This window comes from Camelus ferus, chromosome 21 (genome assembly GCF_009834535.1).
Source record: "Camelus ferus isolate YT-003-E chromosome 21, BCGSAC_Cfer_1.0, whole genome shotgun sequence".
NCBI lineage: Eukaryota > Metazoa > Chordata > Mammalia > Artiodactyla > Camelidae > Camelus > Camelus ferus.
Genome location: NC_045716.1, coordinates 10729331 through 10754016, shown reverse-complemented (window position 1 = coordinate 10754016; position 24686 = coordinate 10729331). Strand labels below are relative to the sequence as shown.

At 37.3% G+C, this 24686-nt stretch overlaps 1 protein-coding gene across 7 annotated transcripts in view; it reads left to right on the top strand.

Moving 5' to 3' along the window:
- Positions 1-734: 734 nt before the first annotated feature.
- PRRC2C (proline rich coiled-coil 2C) overlaps positions 735-24686 on the top strand; it is a 42960-nt gene continuing 19008 nt past the window's right edge. For 2 of the 7 annotated variants that reach the window (XM_032463749.1, XM_032463745.1), the window contains exons 1-12: positions 735-1463; positions 6344-6513; positions 6966-7218; positions 8325-8535; positions 9727-11988; positions 14002-14210; positions 15662-15816; positions 16764-17622; positions 18031-18116; positions 19943-20131; positions 20274-20525; positions 21626-21718. In XM_032463749.1, the coding sequence (XP_032319640.1) occupies positions 833-1463; positions 6344-6513; positions 6966-7218; positions 8325-8535; positions 9727-11988; positions 14002-14210; positions 15662-15816; positions 16764-17622; positions 18031-18116; positions 19943-20131; positions 20274-20525; positions 21626-21718 (5370 nt within the window). In that variant the 5' untranslated portion in view covers positions 735-832. The remainder of the gene's footprint in view (positions 1464-6343; positions 6514-6965; positions 7219-8324; positions 8536-9726; positions 11989-14001; positions 14211-15661; positions 15817-16763; positions 17623-18030; positions 18117-19942; positions 20132-20273; positions 20526-21625; positions 21719-24686) is intronic. The other 5 variants (XM_032463743.1, XM_032463748.1, XM_032463744.1 and 2 more) reach the window with 3 other exon arrangements.

The following is a 24686-nucleotide window of genomic DNA, read 5'->3' as shown; positions in this document are numbered from 1 at the left end:
GATTGTGGTGGTGGTTTTGTAGGTGTATACATCTATCAAAATATATCAGATTGTATATCTGAAATATGTGTAGTTTAACTGTACAGAAATTACACCACAATAAAGTTGTTTAAAAACAATAAAGTAAAAATAAAGACACCCCTCTCTTTACCTAGGCTGATCTGTAGGAATTTCCTCTTGGGCGTGGCAGCAGCCACAGCGTCTCCACTTCTTCACTTAGCTTTGGCCTTCTGGTCTTTCCTTGTAACTGTACCTCAGTCTTCTCAGGGCTCATGTGGTGCCATGTTACATCTTTTTTTTTTTTCTTCTTTATTTTAGTTTAGGTTTTTGTTTGTTTGTTTTTGAGGAGGGGAAGGAGGCAATTAGGTTTATTTATTTTTAGAGGAGGTACTGGGGACTGAACCTAGGACCTCATGCATGCAAAGCACACACTCTACACTTGAGCTATACCCTCCCCATCATTTTGCATCTTTATGGACTTCTTTTCTCCCTCTCTAGGCATTCCATCTCTGGCAGTTGCTGCTAAAGCACTCATATTCTAAATTTCTTTTGTCTCTAAATTTAGGTTATGAAATTCATGTTCTGACAACTTCTAATTTTATTCAACAAATGCTGAGTGAGCAGTAATGTCTGGCACAGTAAATAGGTACACACTCAGTAAATATTAGATGGCTGGATTAATTATTCTAGAGACTTATGTAGATTTACTGTTTTCTCCACATTGTTACCTGTTTGCATTTTAATCTGTATTTTTCTGACATTTTGTGGAGAGTTTTCCTCCTCCACGTCTGTGATACCCAGTGTTGTCATACTTATCTGATGATTTCACTTAATGTTTCAGCATCCTCCCCCAGACCGACAGGCAGTACCTGGAAGACCAGGCCCTTTCCCCCCCAAGCAGCAAGTCCCAGATGAAGATGAAATATGGAAGCAAAGAAGAAGACAACAGTCAGAACTCTCCGCAGCAGTGGAACGTGCTCGTAAGCGACGTGAAGAGGAGGAGCGAAGGATGGAAGAGCAGAGGAAAGCAGCTTGTGCGGAGAAACTGAAGCGACTGGATGAAAAGCTGGGCATAGTGGACAAACAGCCAACTCCAGAGGAAATTAGAGAAAGAGAGCGAGAGAAAGAGCGGGAGCGGGAGAAAGAACTCGAAAAAGAACAAGAACGGGAGCGAGAGAAGGAGAGGGAAAAAGAAAGGGAAAGACAGCGGGAGAAGGAAAAAGAACTGGAACAAGAGCAGGAAAAACAAAGAGAAATGGAGAAGGAAAGAAAGCAAGAAAAAGAGAAAGAACTAGAACGGCAGCAGGAAAAGGAAAAAGACCTGCAGAAGATGCAGGAACAGGAAAAGGAGTGTGAGCTGGAGAAGAAAGAAAGGGAGACAGTGGAGGAAAAAATTGAACACAAGGAACCTACTTTAGAGCCTGTGGCGGAAAAATCAGATGGTGACAACAGCTGTAGTAAAGGTATGAGTTTTGTTCGTTCTTATGTAAGCTTTACAAAAGGCTTCATATTTAGTGTGGATTTTGGATATTTTTGTGTATTTTTAATATACAGAATCCAAATAAAAGTGTTTGTTGTTTTTTGGATAGAAGTTGAATTTCATTGGATACTTTAATATGCCTTTTTCTGTAATTTTTTATTACGATAAAATATACATAACATAAAATTTAGCATCTTAACCATTTTTAAGTGTACAATTCAGTGGTATTTAAAACATTCACAATGAACCTTTACTCCATCCATTTCCGTCTTCTAAAATTGAAATTCTATACCTGTTAAACAGTAACTCTCCCCAGCCCTTGGCTGGTGATTCTACTTTCTTTCTGCATGATTTTGACCATTCTCAGTACCTCTTGTAAGTAGAATCATAATATTTGTCTTTTTGTGACTGGTTTATTTCTGTTAGCATAGTACCTTCAAGTTGCATCCATATTGTAGCACATTACAGAATTTCCTTCCTTTTTAAGGCTAGTGATCCATCATATATATGTTTTGCCAGTCTGTTGGTGGACACTTGGGTTGATTCCATGTTTTACCTGTTTGAATAATACTGATGTGACTATGTGGAGGGGAGGGTCTTGCCTCACTGTTCATGGCTGTTGATTGATCAGGGTGGTAGTTGCTGAGGGTTGGAGTGGCTGTGGCAGTATTTTAAAATACGACGACAATGAAGTTTGCTGCATCGATTGACTCTTCCTTTCATGAATGATTGCTCTGTAGCATCAATGCTATTTGATGGCATTTACCCATAGTAGATCTTCTTTCACTGTTGGAGTCAATACTCTCAAACCCCGCAATGCTTTACCAACTAAGTTTATGTAATGTTCTAAATCCTTGGCTGTCATTTCAACAGTTTTCACAGCATCTTCACGAGGAGTGGATTCCCTCTCAAGGAACCACTTTCTTTGTTCATCCATTGTAAGCAGCTCCTTGTCCATTCAATTTTATCATGAGATAGCAGCAATTCAGACACATCTTCAGGTTTCACTCCTAATTCTGTTTCTCTTGCTGTTTCCACCACGTCTGTAGTTACTTCCTCCACAGCAGTCTTGAACCTCCCAAAGTTATCCAGTGTGAAATTGAATAAAAGTGGCTAAGTCGGGTACCCTTGTCTTACTCCTGATCTTAGAGAAGAGGGTTTCAGTCTGTCAGCATTGAGTGTGGTGTTATCTATGGGTTTCTCATAAGTGGCTATTACTATGTTGAGGTAGTTTCCTTCTATTCCTAATTTGTTGAGTACTTTTATCATAAAAGTTTGTTGAATTTTGCAAGATGCCTTTTCTACAGTAATTGTGATGATTATGTGTTATTTTCCCTTCATTCTGTCAGTGTATGATACATTGATTGATTTTTGTATATTGAACCGTTCTTACATTCCAGGAAATGTGTCCCATTGGTAATGGTATAATATAATCTTTCCAGTATACTGCTCAATTTGTTTTCTAGTATTTTGTTAAGAATTTTTGCATCAGTGTTCATAACAGATATTTGTCTCCAGTTTTCTTGTAGTGTCCTTTTTTGGCATTGGTATCGGGGACGGTGGTATCAGCAGGACATTGGCCTTATTAAATGAGTTAGGAAGGAAGTGTTCCCTCTTTGATGAATTGATGTTATTTCTTTACATGTTTGGTGGAATGCACTGGTGAAGCCATCAGGTCCAGGACTTTTCTTTGTTAGATTTTTTTATTACAAAGTCAGTCTCCTGCTAGTTAAAGTCTATTCACACTTTCTTTTTCTTTGTGATTTAGTCTTGGTAGGTTTTTTGTTTTTAGGAATTTGTCCATTTTGTCTAGGTTATTATTCAATTTGTGCCGTTGTCCGTAATACTCAATCCTTTTTATTTCTGTAGAATTGGTAATGTTCCAATTTTAACTTCAAATTTTAGTCATTTGAGTCTTACTTAGTTCACCTTCCTAGCTAAAGATTTATCAATTTTGTTGATTTTGTCAAAGAACCAACTTTTTTTTCACTGAATTTCTCTATTTTTCTGTTTTCTATTTTATTGATCTCTGCTGTGATTTTTATTTCCTTCTGATTACCTTGGGTTTAGTTTATTCTTATTCTCATTTAAGAATAAGGTTACTCTAGGTTATTGATTTGAGATCTATCTTATTTTTTAATGTAAGCATCTACAGCTGTACATTTCCTCCCTTACTTTGCTTTTGCTGCATCCCATAAGTTTTGATGTGTTGTATTTTTATTTTTATTCATCTCTTAAGTATTTTCCAATTTCCCTTGCAACTTCTTTTTTGATCTTTTGGTTGCTTAAGAGAGAGTTGTTTAATTTTTGCAGGTTTGTGAATTTTCCAGGTTTACTTCTGGTGATTTTAACTTCATTCCATTGTGGTCAGAAAATAACTTAAATAATATCTATCTTTTTAAATCTTTCAGGAGTTATTTGGCCTAACATATGGTCTGTCATGGAAAATGTCTCATGTGGGGTTAAGAAGAATGTGTTTGCTATTATTTTTGGGTAGAGTATTCTGTATATATCTGTTGGATCCAGTTGGTTTATTAAGTCCTCTTTTTACTTATCTTCTGTATGGCTATTCTATTCATTATTGAGATTGGGATATTAAAGTCTTAACTATTAATGTAGAACTATTTATCCTTTTAATTCTGTCAGTATTTTGCTTCATTTGTTTTGATGGTCTTTTATTAGCTGTGTAAATATTTATAATTGTTGTATCTTAGCTGTATTGAACCTTTTATTAGTATTTAATGTCCTTCACCTCTTGTAAAACTTTTTGATTTAAAGTCAGTTTCATCTGATATTAGTATAGCCACCCTGCTCTCTTTTGGTTACTAGTTCCATAGAATAGCTTTGTATGTCTTTTCACTTTCAATCTATTTGTATCTTTGGATCTAAAGTGAGTTTCTTATATGTATCATGTAGTTAGATGACTTTCAATCAACTCTTTCGTCTGCAGAATTATATTAGCTTCATAGTCACAGATACTGATTCTTTCTCCTTCCTGATTCCACAACATTTAAATAAAATCTCATTTGTTCATATGTGTTAATACCTCTAAAACCTGTAAAAATTTGAATAGAGCTTAATGGGAACTTTGGATTGTCGTAATTAAATGACTACACTCAGTTCATAATTTCATATTTGTTTTCTTGCCAGTTTCAATATAAAAACTTACATAGTATTGTTGATATGCTTACCAGACTATAATTATGCTTTTAAAAAAGAGAAGAAAAGCCTTTTCTAGCTTTAATCAACTTTTTTTGTTCTTCCCCAATTTGACTTATAAATTCTAGTTAATAAAACTTCGCTCCTGACTTGTTGTAAAGTTCAGTCTTAATGAATAGTTTGAATTAACAGTGATTTAAAATAGAAATGGTTTTATTTCAGTATATTTTCTGTTACGGAAATACTGAAACTTTTGACCTCAAAACCCACGTTATTTCTATAAGACCCTGCTGCTTGAGATTATATTACAAAGCGATTTTAAAGTTTGCTTTAAGTTTTATTTATATTCTGAGTTACCTCAAACTGGGCCTTTAATATAACTATAAAAGAGTAAGAGTGTTTTATTTCAACTTTTTAATAAGACTCGTGGATTATTATTTGTTTAGTTATCAGAGTTCACAAATTTTTATGTTAATCAGTCTAGAGATAATTTGATATTGATAATGGGCTTTTATTATATATCATAAACACATTGCTTAAAACGGAAAAAGTAAAGTAAAATTTCTCACCACAGAAGTGAAAAACATTGGTATACTTTAAAATTGATGAATTCTAAAAGAGCATAACTGTAGGGAATCTCATTCACAGTCAATAAGAAAGGACTATGGATTAGAAATAAGGAAATTCATTTTAGTCTTTTCTTCCAGTGAATACATGTATTAACCCCAATTAATTAATTTAACATTAGTGGTGACTTTATCTATGTAAATTATGGTTTTGTTTTTAATAATCATTTAGTGGCACTTTTTAATGCACCTTTTTTACGTTCTGATGGCAGTTTAACTTTAGCTAGGTTTATCAGTGTGAGTACTCATTTGAATTTTAAACGTTGTACCTACTTGGCTCTTTTCCCTCCAGTATTTTATTACTTACAAAAAAATTCTTAATATTGAGTGTAATACAGACAAAATGTGATTTGTGATTCTTTACAGCATGGTTTTACATTGGCATTGCATTACATTTTCCTTTAAAACTCATTCCTAATTCTCTGAGAAGAGAATTTGTAACATGCATGGCTTTGTAGCTGTGACAGATGACTTCTATAGAATAAATACAGCTCTCGTTTTCTTTGGGATGAGAACTTGGTGGGAGGTATGTGTGTGGCTCTCCTTCCTGTGTATCACATTTGACACCCTTTATGTAGAATGATGATTTCTATTTGAAGATAGCTGGTGATCTCTCTGTTGTCATCAGACTTTGATTCATTAGTTTTCTTTATAGATAATAGTTCCTTTACTAAAAATAATTTAAATAAACCAATGTGTTCTGTTTTAAGTATTTATAAGCCATTTGTGTTTTCACATAAGTCATAGCGAATCATAAGTAAACACTGACAGTAGTGTTAATAATTATTGAATCAGTGAAAAAGAGGTAGTATTTGAAATGATTTATTATCATAAAATTACAAATACAGACTTTGGGTATTTGGGCATGTGCTCTGTCTTAAGAATCCAGCTTTGAGGAAATTAATTAATCTAATGTTACCTTGCTGATGGTTATTAAAATACAAAACAGTGTTTTAGGATGCTTTATTCCTCTTAATTTTTAAGTATATCAATCTAATAATTCGCTCCAGTATGTACATCATGTATTTGGTAAGTGTCATAGACAAGTATCATTATCTTTCACTTTTTCTTTGGGCAGAGGATGACCCAGTTTTCACTAGACAAGACAGCAATCGCAGTGAAAAAGAGACCACACAAGCAGCACATGAAACAGAACCAGAGTCAGGGTCTCAGCCTCGGCCTGCTGTATTATCTGGCTATTTTAAACAGTTTCAGAAGTCTTTACCACCAAGATTCCAGCGGCAGCAGGTAACAATAGAAACATTTTATCTTGTACATGTGATTGAAAAGATTTATTGTTTAATAGCCTGAGAAATAATTTGACATAAAACCCAAAATACACAAAGCACACAAATTTTCGCTGAAAGATTTCCCCTTTTAATGAAAGTTTGTTGACACAGGCTTTATTGTGAACTGTGTCATTCCTTTTTTACCCCCCTCTGCCTCATTTATGGAGACCATCTTCCTTTCTAGGAAATGGTTTTTGCAGTATAATTAATGAGTAGTTGTGTAAGTCAAGTATAAGGCCAAGTGTCATAACTTACCCTTTGTTCTTTTGTCTTGCTACGTCTCACTGTTAAATGACTTCTGAATTCTTTTCCTTCAGGGATTCAGAAAAGCCTGTTTTCTGATTTGATCGAACATATTAATTTATCAGATGGAACTAAACATGTCAGTGTGTGGGATTCTGCTTTCTTTAGGAACAGATGAAGCAGCAGCAGTGGCAGCAGCAGCAGCAGCAGCAAGGTGTGCTTCCCCAGACAGTTCCTTCCCAACCATCCAGTGGCGCTGTCCCCCCACCACCGCACAGACCTCTTTACCAGCCCATGCAGCCCCACCCTCAGCATCTGGCGTCCATGGGTTTTGATCCACGGTGGCTCATGATGCAGTCCTACATGGATCCTCGAATGATATCAGGCAGACCTGCAATGGATATCCCACCCATTCATCCTGGTAAGTTGAAATTGTCCTTGTCTCTGGGCTCGCTTGTAGTTGTGCAAGTTCAAAGTTTTTCATTTCCTCACATTTTTAGTCTTAATTCCTTTGAGAGTTATAATCTAGTAAGAACTTAAAATAGGATTTATAATTAGATTTTTAGTCATAAAATTATGTATCTTCTTTCAGCACAGAATAGTTAAATGCCAGATACTATGCCAATAGTGTGGTAAGACCAAAGTACTGTATTTCCTGTTTTGCAAATATTATTTTAAAATTTTGAGGTGGAATTTCATCTGCTGTCTTAGTTACAGTTTCTATTATCCACTACATTCTTTTCAGTTTTTCAAGTGTTTCAGCATTTGAAGTTTGTCCTAATGTTATATATTCTAGCTTTTCAATTTTCTCTATCATTTATCAACCTTAGTTTTCTTATAGGTTCGCTAAAGACAAATGAATTGGGAGTCTTTATCAGAATAAATTGAGCTAATTGATTACTAAATGGTATAAAGGAAGATTTGAAGGTGATAAAATGTGATCAAGAATCATATCTTTGGGGGGAGGGTATAGCTCAATGGTAGAGCACTGTGTTTAACATGGACGAGGTCCTGGGCTCAATTCCCAGTACTTCCATTAAGAAATAAATAAAGAACCTAATTACCTACCCCCCCCCCCAAAAATTCTTTTTTAAAAGAGAGAATCGCATCTTGATTTTAAAATATACACTGAAGTTTTAAAATTTAAGAGGCATAATTTATAGCATATTGATCAACTAATTAAACTAGATTAATGTTAAATATGCATAGAGACAGTTCTGATTATCTGATTTTTAAAGGCATTGTATTTTCTCTCCTTTGAAGTTAAATAGGCTGTCCTTATGGTTTTACTTACTTTGCTTCCTCAATTTTTAAATCTGTTGGACTACAACAATAAAAATTTCATTCATAGAAAAACACATTTTCACGGGTCATTTTTGAGTTAATCAATTCCACTTGGCAAACCGTGTTTCTTTAGTCCAAATATGGAGAATTCCAAATAGTAATTAATAGCGTAAATTCTATGCCTATAATGACTTTGTTTCCTTCATTTCTTCCCTCCACTTTTTTTTCTGACCATTTGTATAGGAATGATTCCTCCTAAGCCGTTAATGAGAAGAGACCAGATAGAAGGGTCACCAAACAATTCTGAGTCATTTGAGCATATAGCTCGATCCGCAAGAGATCATGCAATTTCCCTTTCTGAGCCTCGTATGATGTGGGGGTCAGATCCCTACCCTCACACTGAGCCTCAGCAGGCCACCACTCCCAAGGCAACGGAAGAACCTGAGGATGGAAGGTAATTATTAAAATTATTAATAGATCAATAGACTGTTGTGGTGAAATGAAAACTGTAGTCTCCCTGAAGATCACTCTGAGTTTCTCCCATTCAGTATGCCTTATTTCATTTTAGGACATACTTTCTCTTTTCTGGTATTTCTGTATTGATTAGGGCATTTTGTATTATAGTTCTGTAAACTCAACTAAATGCTGAAGTTTAGTGGTAGATGTTAAAATTGGCAAGACTCTGCTGTCGATTAGGTACTTTATATGTAGTCTGGCTAAAGCATTGATGTAGTTCTTCCACTAATGAGAAATGGTAGGCATTCAGTTATCTTATGGAAGTTTTCTAAGGCCAAGTTAAGGACAAATACTAGTTTATAGGATTACTTTGAAGTAGCAAATAATTGATCTGTAATAATTCATATCATGAAGTTAGAACTTCTGCCCTTTTAAGGAGTATATTTTATGATGTTTTAAAAGTCTGATTCCTTGGGAAACATAGACCTACTCTAGTGTACTCTGATTGTTAAGTGGAAATCACTGGTTTTGGTGGATTAAAAATTCACACCAGCATGGTCTGAACTTCTTTTTCTTAAGGAGTGCACTTCATTGGTTTTTGATTATGGGGAAAGAAACACATAACATGGTATCTACCCTTTTATCCAAATTTCAAGTGTGTAGTACAATACTGTTAACTATAAGCATGTCATACAGGAGATCTCTAGAACTTTTTCATCTTGCACAGCCAAAACTTTATACCCATGTAGTCAAAACTTACTTCCCCCTTCCTCCTGGTCCCTGGCAGTCACCGTTCTACCTTCTGTGAGGATGAGTTTGATTTTATAGCGTGTATAAGTGGGATCATGCAGTATTTGTCCTTCTGTGACTGGTGTATCTCACTTACTGTAATATCCTTATCCATGTTGTAGCATATAGCAGGATTCTTTCTTTAATGCTAAACAACATTCCATTGTATGCATATACCACATTTTCTTAGCCTGTTCATCTGTCAGTGGACATTTAGATTGTTTCCATCTCTTGGCTATTACGAAAAATGCTGCACTAGTTTTTTTACGGAGCCATAAAGATGCCCTTTATGATTAGAATCTGTTGTTTTGTTTTTAAATTAAAGGGATTATTTTGCTTTACACATACATGTGAAAAAGATTTTGTGTTGATGGTTGTCTTTGAATTCTCCTTATCATAGGCCTGAAGCCCCATTGGATCAGGAACAGATTACTGCTGCTTATCCTGTAGAACATAGTCAGTTAGAGGCTCACCCAAAAGCAGACTTTGTCAGAGAGTCAAGTGAGACAGAAGTACATAAGTTTTTAAGCAGATCGGTAGAGGACATTAGACCTCACCATACTGACACACATAATCAGCCTGCTTGTTTTGATGTACCTGATCAAAAGTCTGTATCCACTCCTCAAGAAGAGCGAAGTTTAGCTGGAGAGAGTCAGCCTGCCCGGAAAAGAAGTGTTTCCCATGGATCTAACCATACTCAGAAACCAGAGGAGCAGAGAAATGAGCCATCTGCAAGCATCCCTAAAGGAGCCAGCAGATCCATTGATTCAAGAGAACCAGCAGAAAGGCCAGAGGAAAAACCAAAAAAAGAGGGCTTTCTGCGTTCTTCTGAAGGACCAAAACCTGAAAAAGTGTATAAATCAAAATCAGAAACTCGTTGGGGCCCGAGGCCGAGCTCCAACAGAAGAGAAGATGGTAATGATAGGCCTGTGAGGAGGTCAGGTCCTATTAAGAAACCTATACTTAGAGATATGAAAGAAGAACGAGAGCAAAGGAAGGAGAAAGAAGGAGAAAAGGGAGAAAAGATCACTGAAAAAATTGTAAAACCTGAAAAGACAGAAAAGAAAGATCCTCTTCCTCCACCCCCGCCACCTGCAGCACCAGTTCAGCCACAGTTGGTTCCGCCACCACCTCCACCTCCACCAGAGCCAGAGAAACTTCCTTCAGTAGAAACTTCAACTTCAGCTTTGGCGCAAAAGCCACCTCAAGATACCGAGAAGCCTTTGGAACCTACAAGCAGTGTTGAGGTAGAGCCTGCAGCCAAAACTGTAAACCAGCAAACCGTCACGACGCCAGCAGTTAAAGAAGAAAAACAACCTGAGAAAGTCATCAGCAAAGATCTTGTTACAGAGAGGCCTCGACCAGATTCAAGACCAGCAGTTAAAAAAGAATCAACTTTACCCCCTAGGACCTATTGGAAAGATCCCAGAGATAGAGATTGGTTTCCAGATCAAGGATACAGAGGTCGAGGCCGAGGTGAATATTACTCTAGAGGGCGAAGCTATAGAGGCTCTTACGGAGGGCGTGGCCGAGGAGGCAGAGGACACACTCGAGATTATCCTCCTTACAGAGACAATAAGCCACGAACAGAGCACTTGCCCTCAGGACCTCTCAGACAGCGAGAAGAAAGTGAGACACGAAGCGAGAGCTCCGATTTTGAAGTCGTTCCCAAGAGGAGAAGACAGCGAGGTTCAGAGACTGACACAGACAGTGAAATTCATGAAAGTGCAAGTGACAAGGATAGTTTAAGCAAAGGGAAACTTCCCAAAAAAGAGGAGCGGTCTGAAAACAAAAAACCTATAAAGCCTCAATCTTCTTTCAAGCCTGAAAATCATGTCCGAATAGATAATAGACCTCTGGAAAAACCTTACGTAAGGGATGATGATAAGTCTAAACCAGGTTTCCTTCCTAAAGGAGAGCCTACAAGGAGAGGCAGAGGGGGCACCTTCAGACGTGGTGGAAGGGACCCTGGAGGTCGCCCATCCCGACCTTCCACCTTACGGAGACCTGCTTATCGGGACAATCAGTGGAACCCAAGGCAGGCAGAGGCTCCTAAGCCAGATGATGGAGAGCCACCAAGAAGACATGAGCAGTTTATTCCTTTACCAGCGGATAAACGGCCTCCAAAATTTGAGCGAAAATTTGACCCAGCTAGAGAGAGGCCCCGAAGGCAGCGTCCTACCCGACCACCAAGACAGGATAAGCCTCCTAGATTTAGACGGCTAAGAGAGAGGGAAGCCGCTTCAAAAACCAATGAGGTGGCAGTGCCCACAAATGGCACAGTTAATAATGTCGTTCAAGAACCAGTTAATACTGCTGGGGATGTTTCTGGGAATAAGACACCAGACTTGTCTAATCAGAACTCTTCAGATCAGGCAAATGAAGAATGGGAAACGGCTTCTGAAAGCAGTGATTTCAACGAGAGGCGTGAAAGGGATGAAAAAAAAAATGCTGATTTGAATGCACAAGCAGTTGTAAAGACCGGAGAGAATGTTTTACCTCCAAAAAGGGAGATTGCAAAGAGAAGTTTTTCTAGTCAAAGACCTGGTGTTGATCGCCAGAATCGGCGTGGCAACAGTGGCCCACCCAAATCTGGAAGGAATTTTTCAGGTCCTAGGAATGAAAGGAGAAGTGGCCCACCATCAAAAAGTGGCAAGCGAGGGTGAGTACTTTTAGATGTAAATACTTTTGCACCTTTGAGAAGCTGAAAGTAGACTTACTGGTTGACGTGTGCAAAGGAGCCAGTCTATAGAGGACCAAGACATTGTTCTCCCATAATTTTTTTTCTCTATTCTCAAAGTAAGGGTGTTTGAGAAAGAGGTTAGTGTGTCCTAGAAGTCTTTGCCTGCTACATTACATTTCCCAGAAGAGTCCTCTTAGGAATTTGTAGCTTTGGGAAAATCTACACACCGAGGCTGGGACCTATAAGATGTCTTCCATTTGGTAAATCATCTTGCTGATGATGGGTAGCCTGCCTTTCTTTCTTGGATTCTCTTTGGGAAACTCATGCTCACAGGTGTCCCCTGGGACTTCAATTAATATGTTGTAGCCATACACTTTGTCATTCTGTGCTGGTTTCAAGAGAGCAAATGTTGAAACTTTAGGATAAATTGTATTCCACTCTTGAATTGCAGACCTATAATAAATGATCCAGGTTAGGGAGAGACCTAGAAAGCAAAGTCCTGCCCAACCACTAGGGCACCAGTAACATAAATATCATGTCATTGGTGGTTTTTTTTGTTTTTTTTTTTAAGGAATTTTTACAAACTGTGCTAACTTGGTCTTTTTTTAAATATTAAAATGTCGGTTATAGTAAGTTTGTTTGTTTGTTTTTAGTATTAGGAAACATTATAAAGTAGCATTATTCCTAGTTTTAAATTTAGGCTGTGGTACTTGCTTGTTGTATAAAGTCTTTGCTTCCTCATCAGTAAAACGGGGAGAAAGTAACAGTCCTTACAAAAATATGTGACATTTTAGTGGCATGACATTTTAAATTGAAGCACTTAACATCTGGTATGTAGTATACAACTGTTATTATGGTATGCCCTGTTTTTTGACCAAATTCCCAGATTTGCAGCCTGAGCTGATAAGAAATTTATTCAGACAAAATAATATTTTAATCTGCATTGGTTACTTACTTACTCTTAGCATTTCAGGTTACTATACGTGTAAACAAAAATATATTTTTGCTTTCTGATAGTTCCAGGGAAATAATGCTACCAGTTGTGTTCCTTAAGTACCTGCTTAACACAGAATTTAAACCTCACTTTAAAGTCCAGAAGAACAGGATAACATATATAGTTGCGGTAATGATGTAATTGTTGACCATAAGTGAACTATTTGAATTTCGAGTGATAATGCTCAGGGAGGAAATTGATCTGATATTTGTGCAGTGTAGATGGTAACAACTTTGAACCTGCAGAAACAGCAGTTACTGGCTGTAGTTAAAATGAATATTTTGGAAGAGTCCTATTTGGAAGAAGTGAATGCATTCTTCAAATATTTGAAGTCAAGCTTTTTATCAGGCTCTCAGTGAGCTTTTATCTTGAGTAATACTATAGGCTGAGCTGAAAATGAATCGGTGAGCTGTTTTTTCATGGTGTATTTTCATAAAATGAACCCGAGAGAATTTGTTAGGGGAAAAAAAATCTATAGAAATACCTTTGGTTTGTGAAGTGAATGGTTTCCATATGAAGAGTGGTTTTAAAAGATATGTTTGCATTTATGTATAAATCTGATTGAACTTTTTTCAAAAAGTATGTATGTAGAGTAGGCACAGAATGCTTTTAAATTTTTTTTTTCATGTGCTGCCCTCTTGTGGAGAAGATCCACTATGAATACTTTGGTCTAGCTTGGATCACAGGAAATTTCTGCTGTGAACAGTGTTGATTATTAGCTCATTTATAATGTGATAGATACAGTAAGAACTTCTGGGAGATAATTCTAGGATTAATTGCTGGAAAGAACTGTAAGGAGCTAGTCTCTCTCCTTTATTGGGAAGCTCAGTCGGTTGTACTCAACAAAAGTCACTAAGGCTTGTTGGTTTTAGAGTTAGGGGCTTCTGTCTCACTGCTATTTTTTCTTAGATTGACCTTTAGAAACTGCCACTAAGACCTTTTTTTTATTGTTATTCAGTTATGTGGAGGTAGTGATACCTTAAATTATTACTTTGTAGACCATTTGATGACCAGTCGGCAGGCACAACTGGTGCTGATCCTGTCAATGGCACCTCTGCACACCACCAGGAAGGAGCACCTAATGGTACAGGACAAAAGAACTCCAAAGATTCTACGGGGAAAAAAAGAGAAGACCCCAAACCAGGCCCTAAAAAACCCAAAGAGAAAGTGGATGCACTATCACAGTTTGATCTCAACAATTATGCAAGTGCGTTTTCAGGTCTCTTTTGTCTGTCTGTCTGTCTGTCTGTTACATTTAAGTAGATGCTGTAAATAAGTCATCAATAAAAGATTTAGACTTCAAGGTAGAGTTAGAGGCTCGTTATGAATCATTAACTGATGCAGCTTGAACTAAAATAACACCAGCTTTTAGCATAGCCTTGCATGCTTGATAAAATTCTTGTAAAGATAATCCACAGGGCTTCACTGTTCTTCATGGAAAAGGGACGAAATTAACTACTCTACCTTGCTAAACAGGTATGGGAAAGCTCAAAGTCAAATGAACATGCTTAATTATATCTGTACATATGCTGTGTCTGAAAAGAAAGCCTCAGTGTTAGCCTCAGTGAATTATGACCTTGATAAAATTGGTATCTAAGATATGGTAAATAGAGAATAAATAATAGGATAGGCGGTAGTGTTGCTAGGAGTAAATATTTTCAGAAAAGCATGCGGTGATAGGATATCACATGCAAAGGATAACAGCAATAAGGAAATATTTGATGAGGAAATTGGCAATTATCTGTGAGTAGACACTTAATGCATGTAAAAATGTGCTATTTACTATTCATTCAGATGAGACTTAAGCTGGAAATATTGAATAATTTCAAGAGATTCACTAAGAGCAGATAGTAGTATCGGGAACCTTTGGGCTATGTGTTGTTATTCCAGTATTAGAGATATAGACGAGAGTTTCCTTTCATCTGGTTGATGATTGTTTATACATATTAAACCTGATTCAGGCCCAGGACCTTGGCTTTGTATTTCTAGACTAGCAGTTCTCAAAGTGTGGTCCTCAGACCATCTACGTTACCTGGAAATTTCTGAGAAATACAAAATCTTAGGTCCTACCCCCGACCTACTGAATCAAAAACTTGGAGTGTGACGCAGTCTGTGTTTAACAAGTTCTTGAGGTGATTACCATGCACACAGACTTTTGAGAACTAATTCTAGACTTCATAAGACCAGCTTAGCTTGTGAGCACCTCCTCTGACAAACTTAGTACATTCTTTGAAAAGGGGAAACAAAAGTAATACCCACCTCTTAGAATGGATGATTAGATGCAAATTAGACGAAGTAGTATTTGGTCTTTACAACACAATACACATCTTGAGGTTGGGAGGGATAGAGATAGGTGATTTGACTAAGATAAGATAATTCTGATTTTTTAAGTAAAGGCATTACCACTGTATTGCTTAAGAAAAAAAAGGAGTATCCCTCTCAAAGTAGATAGTTTAAGGACTTTTGTTTTTAACCTTGTTTATGAAGCTTTCAAATTTTACTAATAAATGGCCATTTTAAGGTGTGGAAAATGGGTTCTACTATGAATTATAAGCACTAGATCTTTGTGTTTTTTAATTAATACTGGACCAAAAATTTTTTTTATCTTTTCATTTTAAAAAAGAAAATATCATTTAAAATCTTTTTCTATACCCATAGGTGTTGTTATAATTGATGACCACCCTGAAGTAACGGTAGTTGAAGACCCCCAGTCGAATTTGAATGATGATGGTTTTACTGAAGTGGTATCCAAAAAACAACAGAAACGTTTACAGGATGAGGAACGCCGAAAGAAGGAAGAACAAATCATACAGGTTTAGTGTTTCAATTTGTTGCTAGTTATTTAGATTGTTTTAAAATAGAATATAATCACTATAACTCACTGTTTGCCTTGGAGAAGATCATCTTTGCTTTATTTCAACAACATATTTTATGTTTTTGTATTGGTCATCTTATTTGGCCTGTCTTACTTTCATGGAAGATTTGGAGTAAATTTTAAATTATCTTAGAAGTCTAATGAACACAGCTGCCTTGATCTCTAATAAATTGCAGGTTCTTAACCTAAGTTTTTTGTTGTAATCTAAATTAGTTCAGTTCAATACACAGTATGCATCACAATAAGTTAGTTCATTTGAATCAACCCAAACACCCATTTTGCTAAATGCTGACACAAGATAAAAATAAATAGAGCACATAGGTCACAGTGATAAAGATGAGAAGTCTTCAAAACAGGAAACACTGTAAAAAGTCCTATAAGGATGGTAATACTGAGTTTAACTGAATATGACCCTTGGGGCCAGATATTCCAGAAGTCATCTATCTTTTTTTAAGAAGTTACAGTAGTGAATATGTCCTGTATAGCAGAACACCCAGCAACAATCACAGAATGAATGTTTCTGTGGCAAACACAAGTTGAGTGAAGTTGATAGTTTCTTGTCAGATGGGGTCAGATTTTGCTGCCAAATGAATTCACTACGAATTTCCTTAGTTTTTTTAATTTCAGAATTGTCGGAGAGGGATGGTGCACCTGTGTGTCAAGAATGTATAATGAATACTTGTCTTTTTTTCACCGATAATATCTTTAAATTTAAATAATTTAAAATCTCATTAGCAACCTTGACATTTTTTTTTATCAAGTACCTATTTTGAAAAGTAAAGGAGCTAAATTAGCAGTAGGTTGCTTTGTCAGAAATTCCATTCATGAAGTGTTTGAACTTTGAGCTGTGTTACTGACAAAAGTGATTGCTGCCAATTTTTTAAGGTCTGGAATAAAAAGAATGCAAACGAAAAAGGAAGAAGTCAGACTTCTAAGCTTCCGCCAAGATTTGCCAAAAAGCAGGCGACAGGAACCCAGCAAACACAGTCTCCAGCCTCATCTCTGGCCCCAGCTCCCTGCCCGGGTGTGGCGTCGGCCTCAGCTCCAGCCACGACCTCGGCCCCGCTGGCCGGCTCAGCCCCAGCTCCCGTTCTGGCATCGCCATCAGCTCCGCTCCCAGCCCCAGCCGCAGTTCCAGTCCTGACCTCCTCCTCAGCTTCACTCCCAGCCTTAGCCTCAGCCTCAGTGCCAGTCCCGGCCTCCACCTCAGCCACGGCCACAGCCTCTTCTTCGTCAGCTCCACTTCCAACCCCGGTCCTTGCCTCAGCTTCATCTGCAGCTTCTGTCCCCATCCTTGCCTCAGCTTCACTTCCCATCCTTGCCTCAGCCCTAGCACCAGTTTCCGCCCCAACTGCCCCCGCCTCAGCCCCGACTGCCCCTGCCCCAGCCCCGACTGCCCCTGCCTCACTCCCAGCCCCAACCCCAGCTCCAGCCTCAGCCCCAGCCCCAGCCCCAACCTCTGCTCTAGTCCAAGTCCCAGTCCCAGTCCCAGCCCCCACAACCCCAGCCCAGAGTCAGGGACAGACTCACAAACCAGTCCAGAGTCCACTGCAGGCTACAACACCATCTTCAAAACAGCCGCCACCTTCAATTAGACTACCTTCAGCCCAGACACCCAATGGCACAGATTATGTAGCCCCAGGAAAACCCCTCCAGGCCTCCCAGTCACATGGCCCGCTTACGAATGAATTATGGGACAATAAAGTGGCCGCACCAGCTGTGCTGAATGACATCTCTAAGAAATGTAAGTGTGCAACAAGGAAGTAACCGCTGGGGAGTGGCATGGGAGTGTTGCAGTTTGTTTTTAATTTTATGTATGTATTCAGTATGTTTTTTCCTAGCCATCTCCTTTTTTCTTAGTAGGAAGCAGTAACAGTAGTCTTTTCTTAGCTTCTTTTCCTCAACCTTTTGTTTCTAAGACAAGTATGTTATACTTTTAACAGCCATATTTTATGGACACAATTTTGTGTTGGTAAAAAAGACAATACATTGTTTAGGCAGATGTATTTATTTTGGTATGCAAGAGTCTTAAGTATGATGTGGAGTCATTGTTTTATCGTTTAGCTGCCATTAAAAGAAAGGATTAAGTGGATTAAGGATTATTGTCCTGTAAACTTTAATGGTCACGTTCCCTGTGACTTTCCCTTTTCAGTAGGTCCTATTAGTCCACCACAGCCACCTTCAGTCAGCGCCTGGAATAAGCCCCTAACATCGTTTGGATCAGCTACTTCATCAGAGGTAAGAATAGACTTAATAGTGCCCTTGGTGGGGTTAGTGTGACAGATCCTTGAAACAGTTTCTCAAACTTTGGCATACATCCAGATCACCTGGAGAGCTTATTAAAGTCGATTGCTGGGACCCACGCCCAGGGTATCTGATTCTTTAGGAAGGGTTGAGGCCTAAGTACTCTTCTGAGTTCTCAAGTGATGCTAATGCTGCTGGATCTCAACAGTTACAAGTTGCTTCAGACATATTAAGGCTAATTTAAAAAATGCTAGTCTTAAGAAAAAGTCCTTGTGATACAGAGAGTGCTATTTACTGTTTTCTGAACTTTTCTACTACTGTTTTTAATGCAGTATGCATGTTTACAGGAGTTTTTTCTAATTTCTCAAATGTGCAGTAGTGGTAAATGTTTATTTAGGTCAGCAGTTCTTCATTTGTTGAACATTTATTGAGCACTTGTTATGTATTAGGCACTGCTGTAACTTGTGGCCTCACAAAAGAGTGGAGAGGTGGTGTAAAAACAGAATACAAGCTCGGCGATCAGGGAGAGTCAATGGTAATTAACGTACAGTACGTTAAATGGTGGTCTGTGCTGCGGAGAAAAGCAAAGCCAGAAAGGTATAGAAGGAATTTGCCAAGGGGTGTGAAACCAATTTAAAATAGGGTGGCCAAGAAAGGCTACTTGGGTGACGTTTGAATTAAAGACTTAAAGGAGGTAAAAGTGTGTGCTGTTAGTTGTCCTGAGGGAAAGTGAATTCCTTGTTCAGAGAATAGCAAATACAAAAGCCTTCAGACAGGAGCAAGCCTGGTATGTTTGAAGGACACCAGGGAGTTCCATGTGGCTGAATTGAAGGAAGGGATGAAGAGAGGATAGATGAAGTTGGAAAGAGAACAGGTTGGGGATCTGGTAGGGCCTTTGGGCGAGGTAGGAAGACAACAGATAGTTTTGAGCAAAATAATGACAGGATCTGACTTTTAAGACCATTCTAAGTAGTCTGCTAAGAACAGTCTGTGGGCAAAGAGTAGATGTTAGAAAGCTATTGCAATAATCAAATGATAAATTAAACCAGGAAAGTGACATTAAAAGCGATGAGAAATGGTTGGTTACTGGCTATTTGAAGACAGGGCTGACTGATGGATTAAATGTGGTATGTGAGAAAAAGGGGTCAGTTATCTCCAAAGCTTTTACAGCTTAAGCAACAAGAGGGATAGAATTCCCATCAGTTGAGATTGGGAAGCTGTAAAATGGATCATCACTGGGGAAGAATATAAGGGAATTCAGTTTTGGACATGTTAGATTTAAGAAGTTTATTGTACATCTAGGTGGAAATGTCGAGTAGATAGCTGAATATAAGAATTTGTAGTTCAGAGTGGATTCCTAAGGTGTAGGCACTCCATTACCAATCAAAAAGTATGCTATTTCACTTTATTTTCAGTGCAAAAGTAGGTGATAGTGGAATTCCTATCTTTTCTTCTCTCCTATTAATTCTTTTATCTGTTTGTTGCTGGTGGTATCTCTGTGTATTTGTTGCTTTACATTTGTTTAAAATAATGAAATAACTTGAGGCTGTGATTTTCCCTTAAATCCAGGGCACTTAAACCCAGGACTTTAAAACTTTAAGCCTTGTCCTCATTTTCATTGTATCAGTTGTGTTTTGATAGAGATCTATAGTGATTAGAGGAATGTTCTCTTAAAACGTAATCAGTGACAGTTAACCTCAGATGTAGATAGCATCACACCCTCTATTGTGCTTGTAAACTGTGTGCTACTACATAGATTGTTTAGTCACTTCTGAACTCTGTTAGCTTTGATAACAAGTTTCTAAATATTTTCTCACTAGGGAGCAAAGAATAGTCAAGAAAGTGGAGTTGACATTGGAATTGACACAATTCAGTTTGGTGCTCCAGCTTCAAACGGGAACGGAAATGAAATTGTTCCCGTGCTTTCGGAAAAACCTACTGACAAAATGTCTGAACCCAAAGAACAACGGCAGAAGCAGCCACGGGCAGGCCCCATCAAAGCCCAGAAGGTAAATACGGCTTGTGTTCCAGGCATGATTGTGTGAGAGCCACTAACACTCATGGGGAACAAATAACACTTTTAAAATTGGATTTAGTTTTCAGTGAATGTCTTTGATCATGATGTGTTTTTGTCATAAACATTGAATTTAGCTTCCAGATTTGAGTCCAGTAGAAAACAAAGAACATAAACCTGGTCCTATTGGAAAGGAACGTTCATTAAAAAATAGAAAAGTAAAAGATGCCCAACAGGTAGAGCCGGAAGGACAAGAAAAACCAAGCCCTGCTACAGCCAGAAGTGCAGATCCTGTGACAACAAAGGAAACCAAAGCAGTTTCAGAAATGTCTACCGAAATAGGAACAATGATCTCAGTGTCATCCACGGAATATGGCACTAACGTGAAGGTAAGCAGCGTACAATGATTACCAGTTTAGTTGATGCAAAATGGACTAAAATGAGTGGGGAAAACAGCAACAATTTATTTTGCTTCCTCCCTCCCTCCCTCTCCCTCCCTTCATGCTTGAGGCATGTAATTCTAGTTTAAAGTGAAAAAAAAATCTATAGAAGTATAGAATGGTTTTCACTGGGTTTGTAGACTTGAAAGAATTGCTGTATATTACTTTTTATTTTGTAAGTGGAATTACAATGGAGCCTTCCTTATCTTGCCCACTAGTGAGATTCTTAAGTCAGGAAATAAAACAAACTTTTAGTAACTCCAGTACAGCCAGTTTTCTTCCAGGGGTGGAGCAGATATGTTTCACTGGTTGAGCACCAGAGGAAGTGGTTGACTAGCATTTACGGACCACATTGAATGAAAGATGCATATCTTTAAAAATACCCATTAAGGCAAAATATGCTGAGTGACTAACTTGCAAGGCCTAACTCTTGTGGGAGTATCAAACTTATATCTGGTATTTGGTGTTCACTCTGGGACATTTACTCATTGAGGAGGTAGATGGAATCTTTCATATGCTTTGAATACTTTCCTCTTTTTAATTGCCATTCAACTCAAAGCATGGAAGTAAAAAGGCTTATGTGATCCATCTCTATCTTGTTTAAAGAAGAGAGTCATAATGATAAACAAGGAATGTATCCTACAACCTAATTAATTGTGACAACTACAATCTTGACATTCATTTATCCATTCTTATTTTGAAGAAAATAAGAAACCAGTAGTTGAAAGTAAGCTATAGATTAAGTGTAAGAACCACACAGAGTTCTTTTAGTAATCCACAGAAGCACATATTTGGTACTGTTGACAGCTTCCTAGTACTACGCAGAATATTTTTTTTAAATGTATGGGACCTCAGCAATAGTTGAAATGTGTTGGGTCCGTGCTTGTTTTACCCCACTGTTGATCTTTAAGATTTGAGTAAGCTGAGTCTTAAGGCCTGCTCTCTTCTCCTGCTTTCTTCCAAAACAACTTTACAGCTATTAGACCCTCATTAGAAAGTGGCTCTTTAATTCAGTGTTAAATGTATTTTTTTCTATTACTACTCCACAGGAGTCTGTAACAGACTATACTACACCTTCTTCTTCTCTGCCTAACTCTGTGGCTACTAATAACGCAAAGATGGAGGATACTTTGGTTAATAATGTAAGTAATCACTTGAGATGTGGCGAGCTGGATAGAAACCTGGCTATTGTTATCTAATACATACTTTACAACCGATGTTTTAACTCCTCTCGGGAGAAGAGTGATAGTAAATGTGTGTTTAGGAACTCTGTAATACAGTTAAGGAAGATAGTCAAAGCTGAGTTGTTGTTTTTCCGAAAGTCATCAGCTTTACGTTTAATATCCAGGCTTCTGGGGCTTAGGCTTGATTTCATAAGTACTAATCCTGTTAATTTGGTTTTGTAAAAATTTTTGTTCTTAGCTTTCACATTCTACAGATTCAGCATTTTATTCAGTTGATAATTTTGTTCTTTTTTTTAAAGTTTATTTATTATTTTCAATTATTTTTGTTTGTTTGTTTTATTTGCTTGGAGGGGGCAGTAATTTGGTTTATTTATTTTTAATGGAGGTACTGAGGACTGAACCCAGGACCTTGTGCATGCCAGGCATGTACTCTTCCACTGAGCTATACCCTCCCCTGGTAATTTTGTTCTTAAAGGAAATCTTTTTATAATGCGGTGAAAACTCACTCACTTAAAAGGAAGATTATTACCAAAGATTTAGGTGTTTCTTTTTGAATTTACAAAATTATACTGAAACTTAACAACAAAATTCCTGTTGTGAAGATTGAGCTATAATGTATATATAAGTACTTCAAAAACCCTTAGATGCACTGTTAAAAGGTGATAGTAAGTCATGTAAATTTGGCTCTAGTTTCCCAAAGCAATCATGTTATAATACGAGACTTTATTAAAAGAAATCATCACAGTCCCAATATTTTGCCTAGTTCACTGATTGACGGGTGAAAAGGTGTAAACCGGAAAAAGTTAGATAGCCTCCCATGGTAGAAGAGCATTTTAGAAGTTACACATACGGCTCTTGTTTTGGAGAGCAGGTATGGTAGAAATTTGGTCAGCTGCTTTCTTTTTTAAAATATAGTCTTCTGTAATAAGCAAAGGCTTCTTTTCAAAAGTATCCTTTAGAGGTATATTTAAAGGTCTCTTACAAAGGGCTTTAACTATCATTTTGAAAATAAAAAATCTCGATTATATCTTATTACAATGTCTGTCCTGTGTTTTCTGTTCTTACCTCTTGCATAGGTATTTAGGCTTGTAGGTGAGATGCATTCGGGATCATTTAATCCAACTTTTGTAGTCCAGCTGAGGGACTCTAAATTATGTAGGTGAGGAAAAGGGAGAGACAGGAGTAAGTTACATTTTCTCTTTGTGATAGGAGAGCACTTTAGGGGCTGATTAATGTAATTTGTCCTGCTTTCAGATGTTAGAAAACTTCACTATGTGCCAAATTCTCTTCCCCTGACCTTTTGGAGAAAAGATTAAATTTAACTTTTATAAGAAGTAATAGAAAACTTGGGAAGGGCAGAAAAACTTTCTGTCAGTTTAATTCCTGATGTCACTATGCAGATACTCCAATATTGAATCACTAACATCTCAATATAGTTTAATTATACTTTAATTATGGTATCTTTTCTAACTTTAGAAAGATAGTGTTTTTTAGATGTTACTTTTCAAGAAAGTATGCTTTTTACCAAACTACTGTTTTCTAAAAATATAATTTATGAAATATGAATAAAGAAGGAAAGATAATTATTCTCAGAACCCTTAAAAGTCATTGAAAATAGCCATATGAGCATTTTAATGGTTTCTGTGTTATCTGCAAGGCTAGTCACTAGTAATGTAGTGACTTTTACAAGGAGAGCTACTCTGTATAAGTGAATAGTCTGTATTTGATTTTTAGCAGTGTGTTCAGAATGTGTTTGAAAACGAGAAGATCAGTTTGGGTCAGGGAGCAGTATAAAAGGTCATCAGCTTGGAGTGATTTCAGTGTTGCTTATTTGTGCCAAGTGTGGTGTTAATTCTGAACTTAATGTAGTGTTAAAAATAAATGTCCCACATGGGAAGATTTTTAGGATCTTTTGTAACGTCCCTTTTTCATTCATTAGTCTATTTGGGGATTCCATTTTATGCATAGAATTTTGTCTTTTATAAAAATTAAACAGAAAAAAGACTCATATTCCTTATTGAGATAACACACTTTAGGATCTTAGCTGATAATATTATAGTCATTTTCAATCTTGAATATCTTAAATTTAAATACAGGGTCTTTATTATTATAGCACAGTTATTTTAAAGATTTATCAAATAATCTCCATTAAGTAGTTCATGGTATTATAAATCTCAATTAGATTGTGATTTCACAGAGTGATTATCTTAAAACCCCCAAGCATCTCAGTCTTTTTTTTTGAACAACTTGAGTGAACCATCAAAATCAATCATACAGTAAAAGTACATAATAAATCTCAAGCTCAAGAAACTTAGAGGGAAAAAAGAGATATGGGTAGTGAGGTTTTGGTGGGGGATTTGTAATTAGGTTTGTTTGTTTCTTTCTTTCTTTTAGTGGAGGTACTGGGGATTGAACCCAGGACCTCATGCTTGCTTAGCACTCACTCTACCACTGAGCTCCTCCCTGGTAGTGAGTTTCTAATATCCTCAAGTTTCTAATACTTGCCACAATCATGTATTACTATAGCAAAACAGTTGTTTAGTATAATGAGGTGGGGGGGATACTACATAACTTTCCTCCCAGTGTTACTTTTGTTCTTGAATCTAAGTATAACAAAGTTGACAATCTAGTCAGGAAAGAGATTCATTTCTTATATTTACCCTATCGTGTTAAATGCTTCTGACAGAACCTGTGGATCCTGTAAATGGTGGAAATATTCCTTAGAGCTTTGCTACACAGTGTATGGTTCAGGGACCATCAGCATCTGCATCACCTGAGAACTTGTTTGAAATGCAGAATTTCAGGCCTTATCCCAGGCCAACTAAATCAGAATATGCATTTTAACAACATCCCCAGGTGATTGGTATATATATTAAAATACAAGAAGCACTGCCTTTGAGTCTATACCTTATATTTGGGACAGATT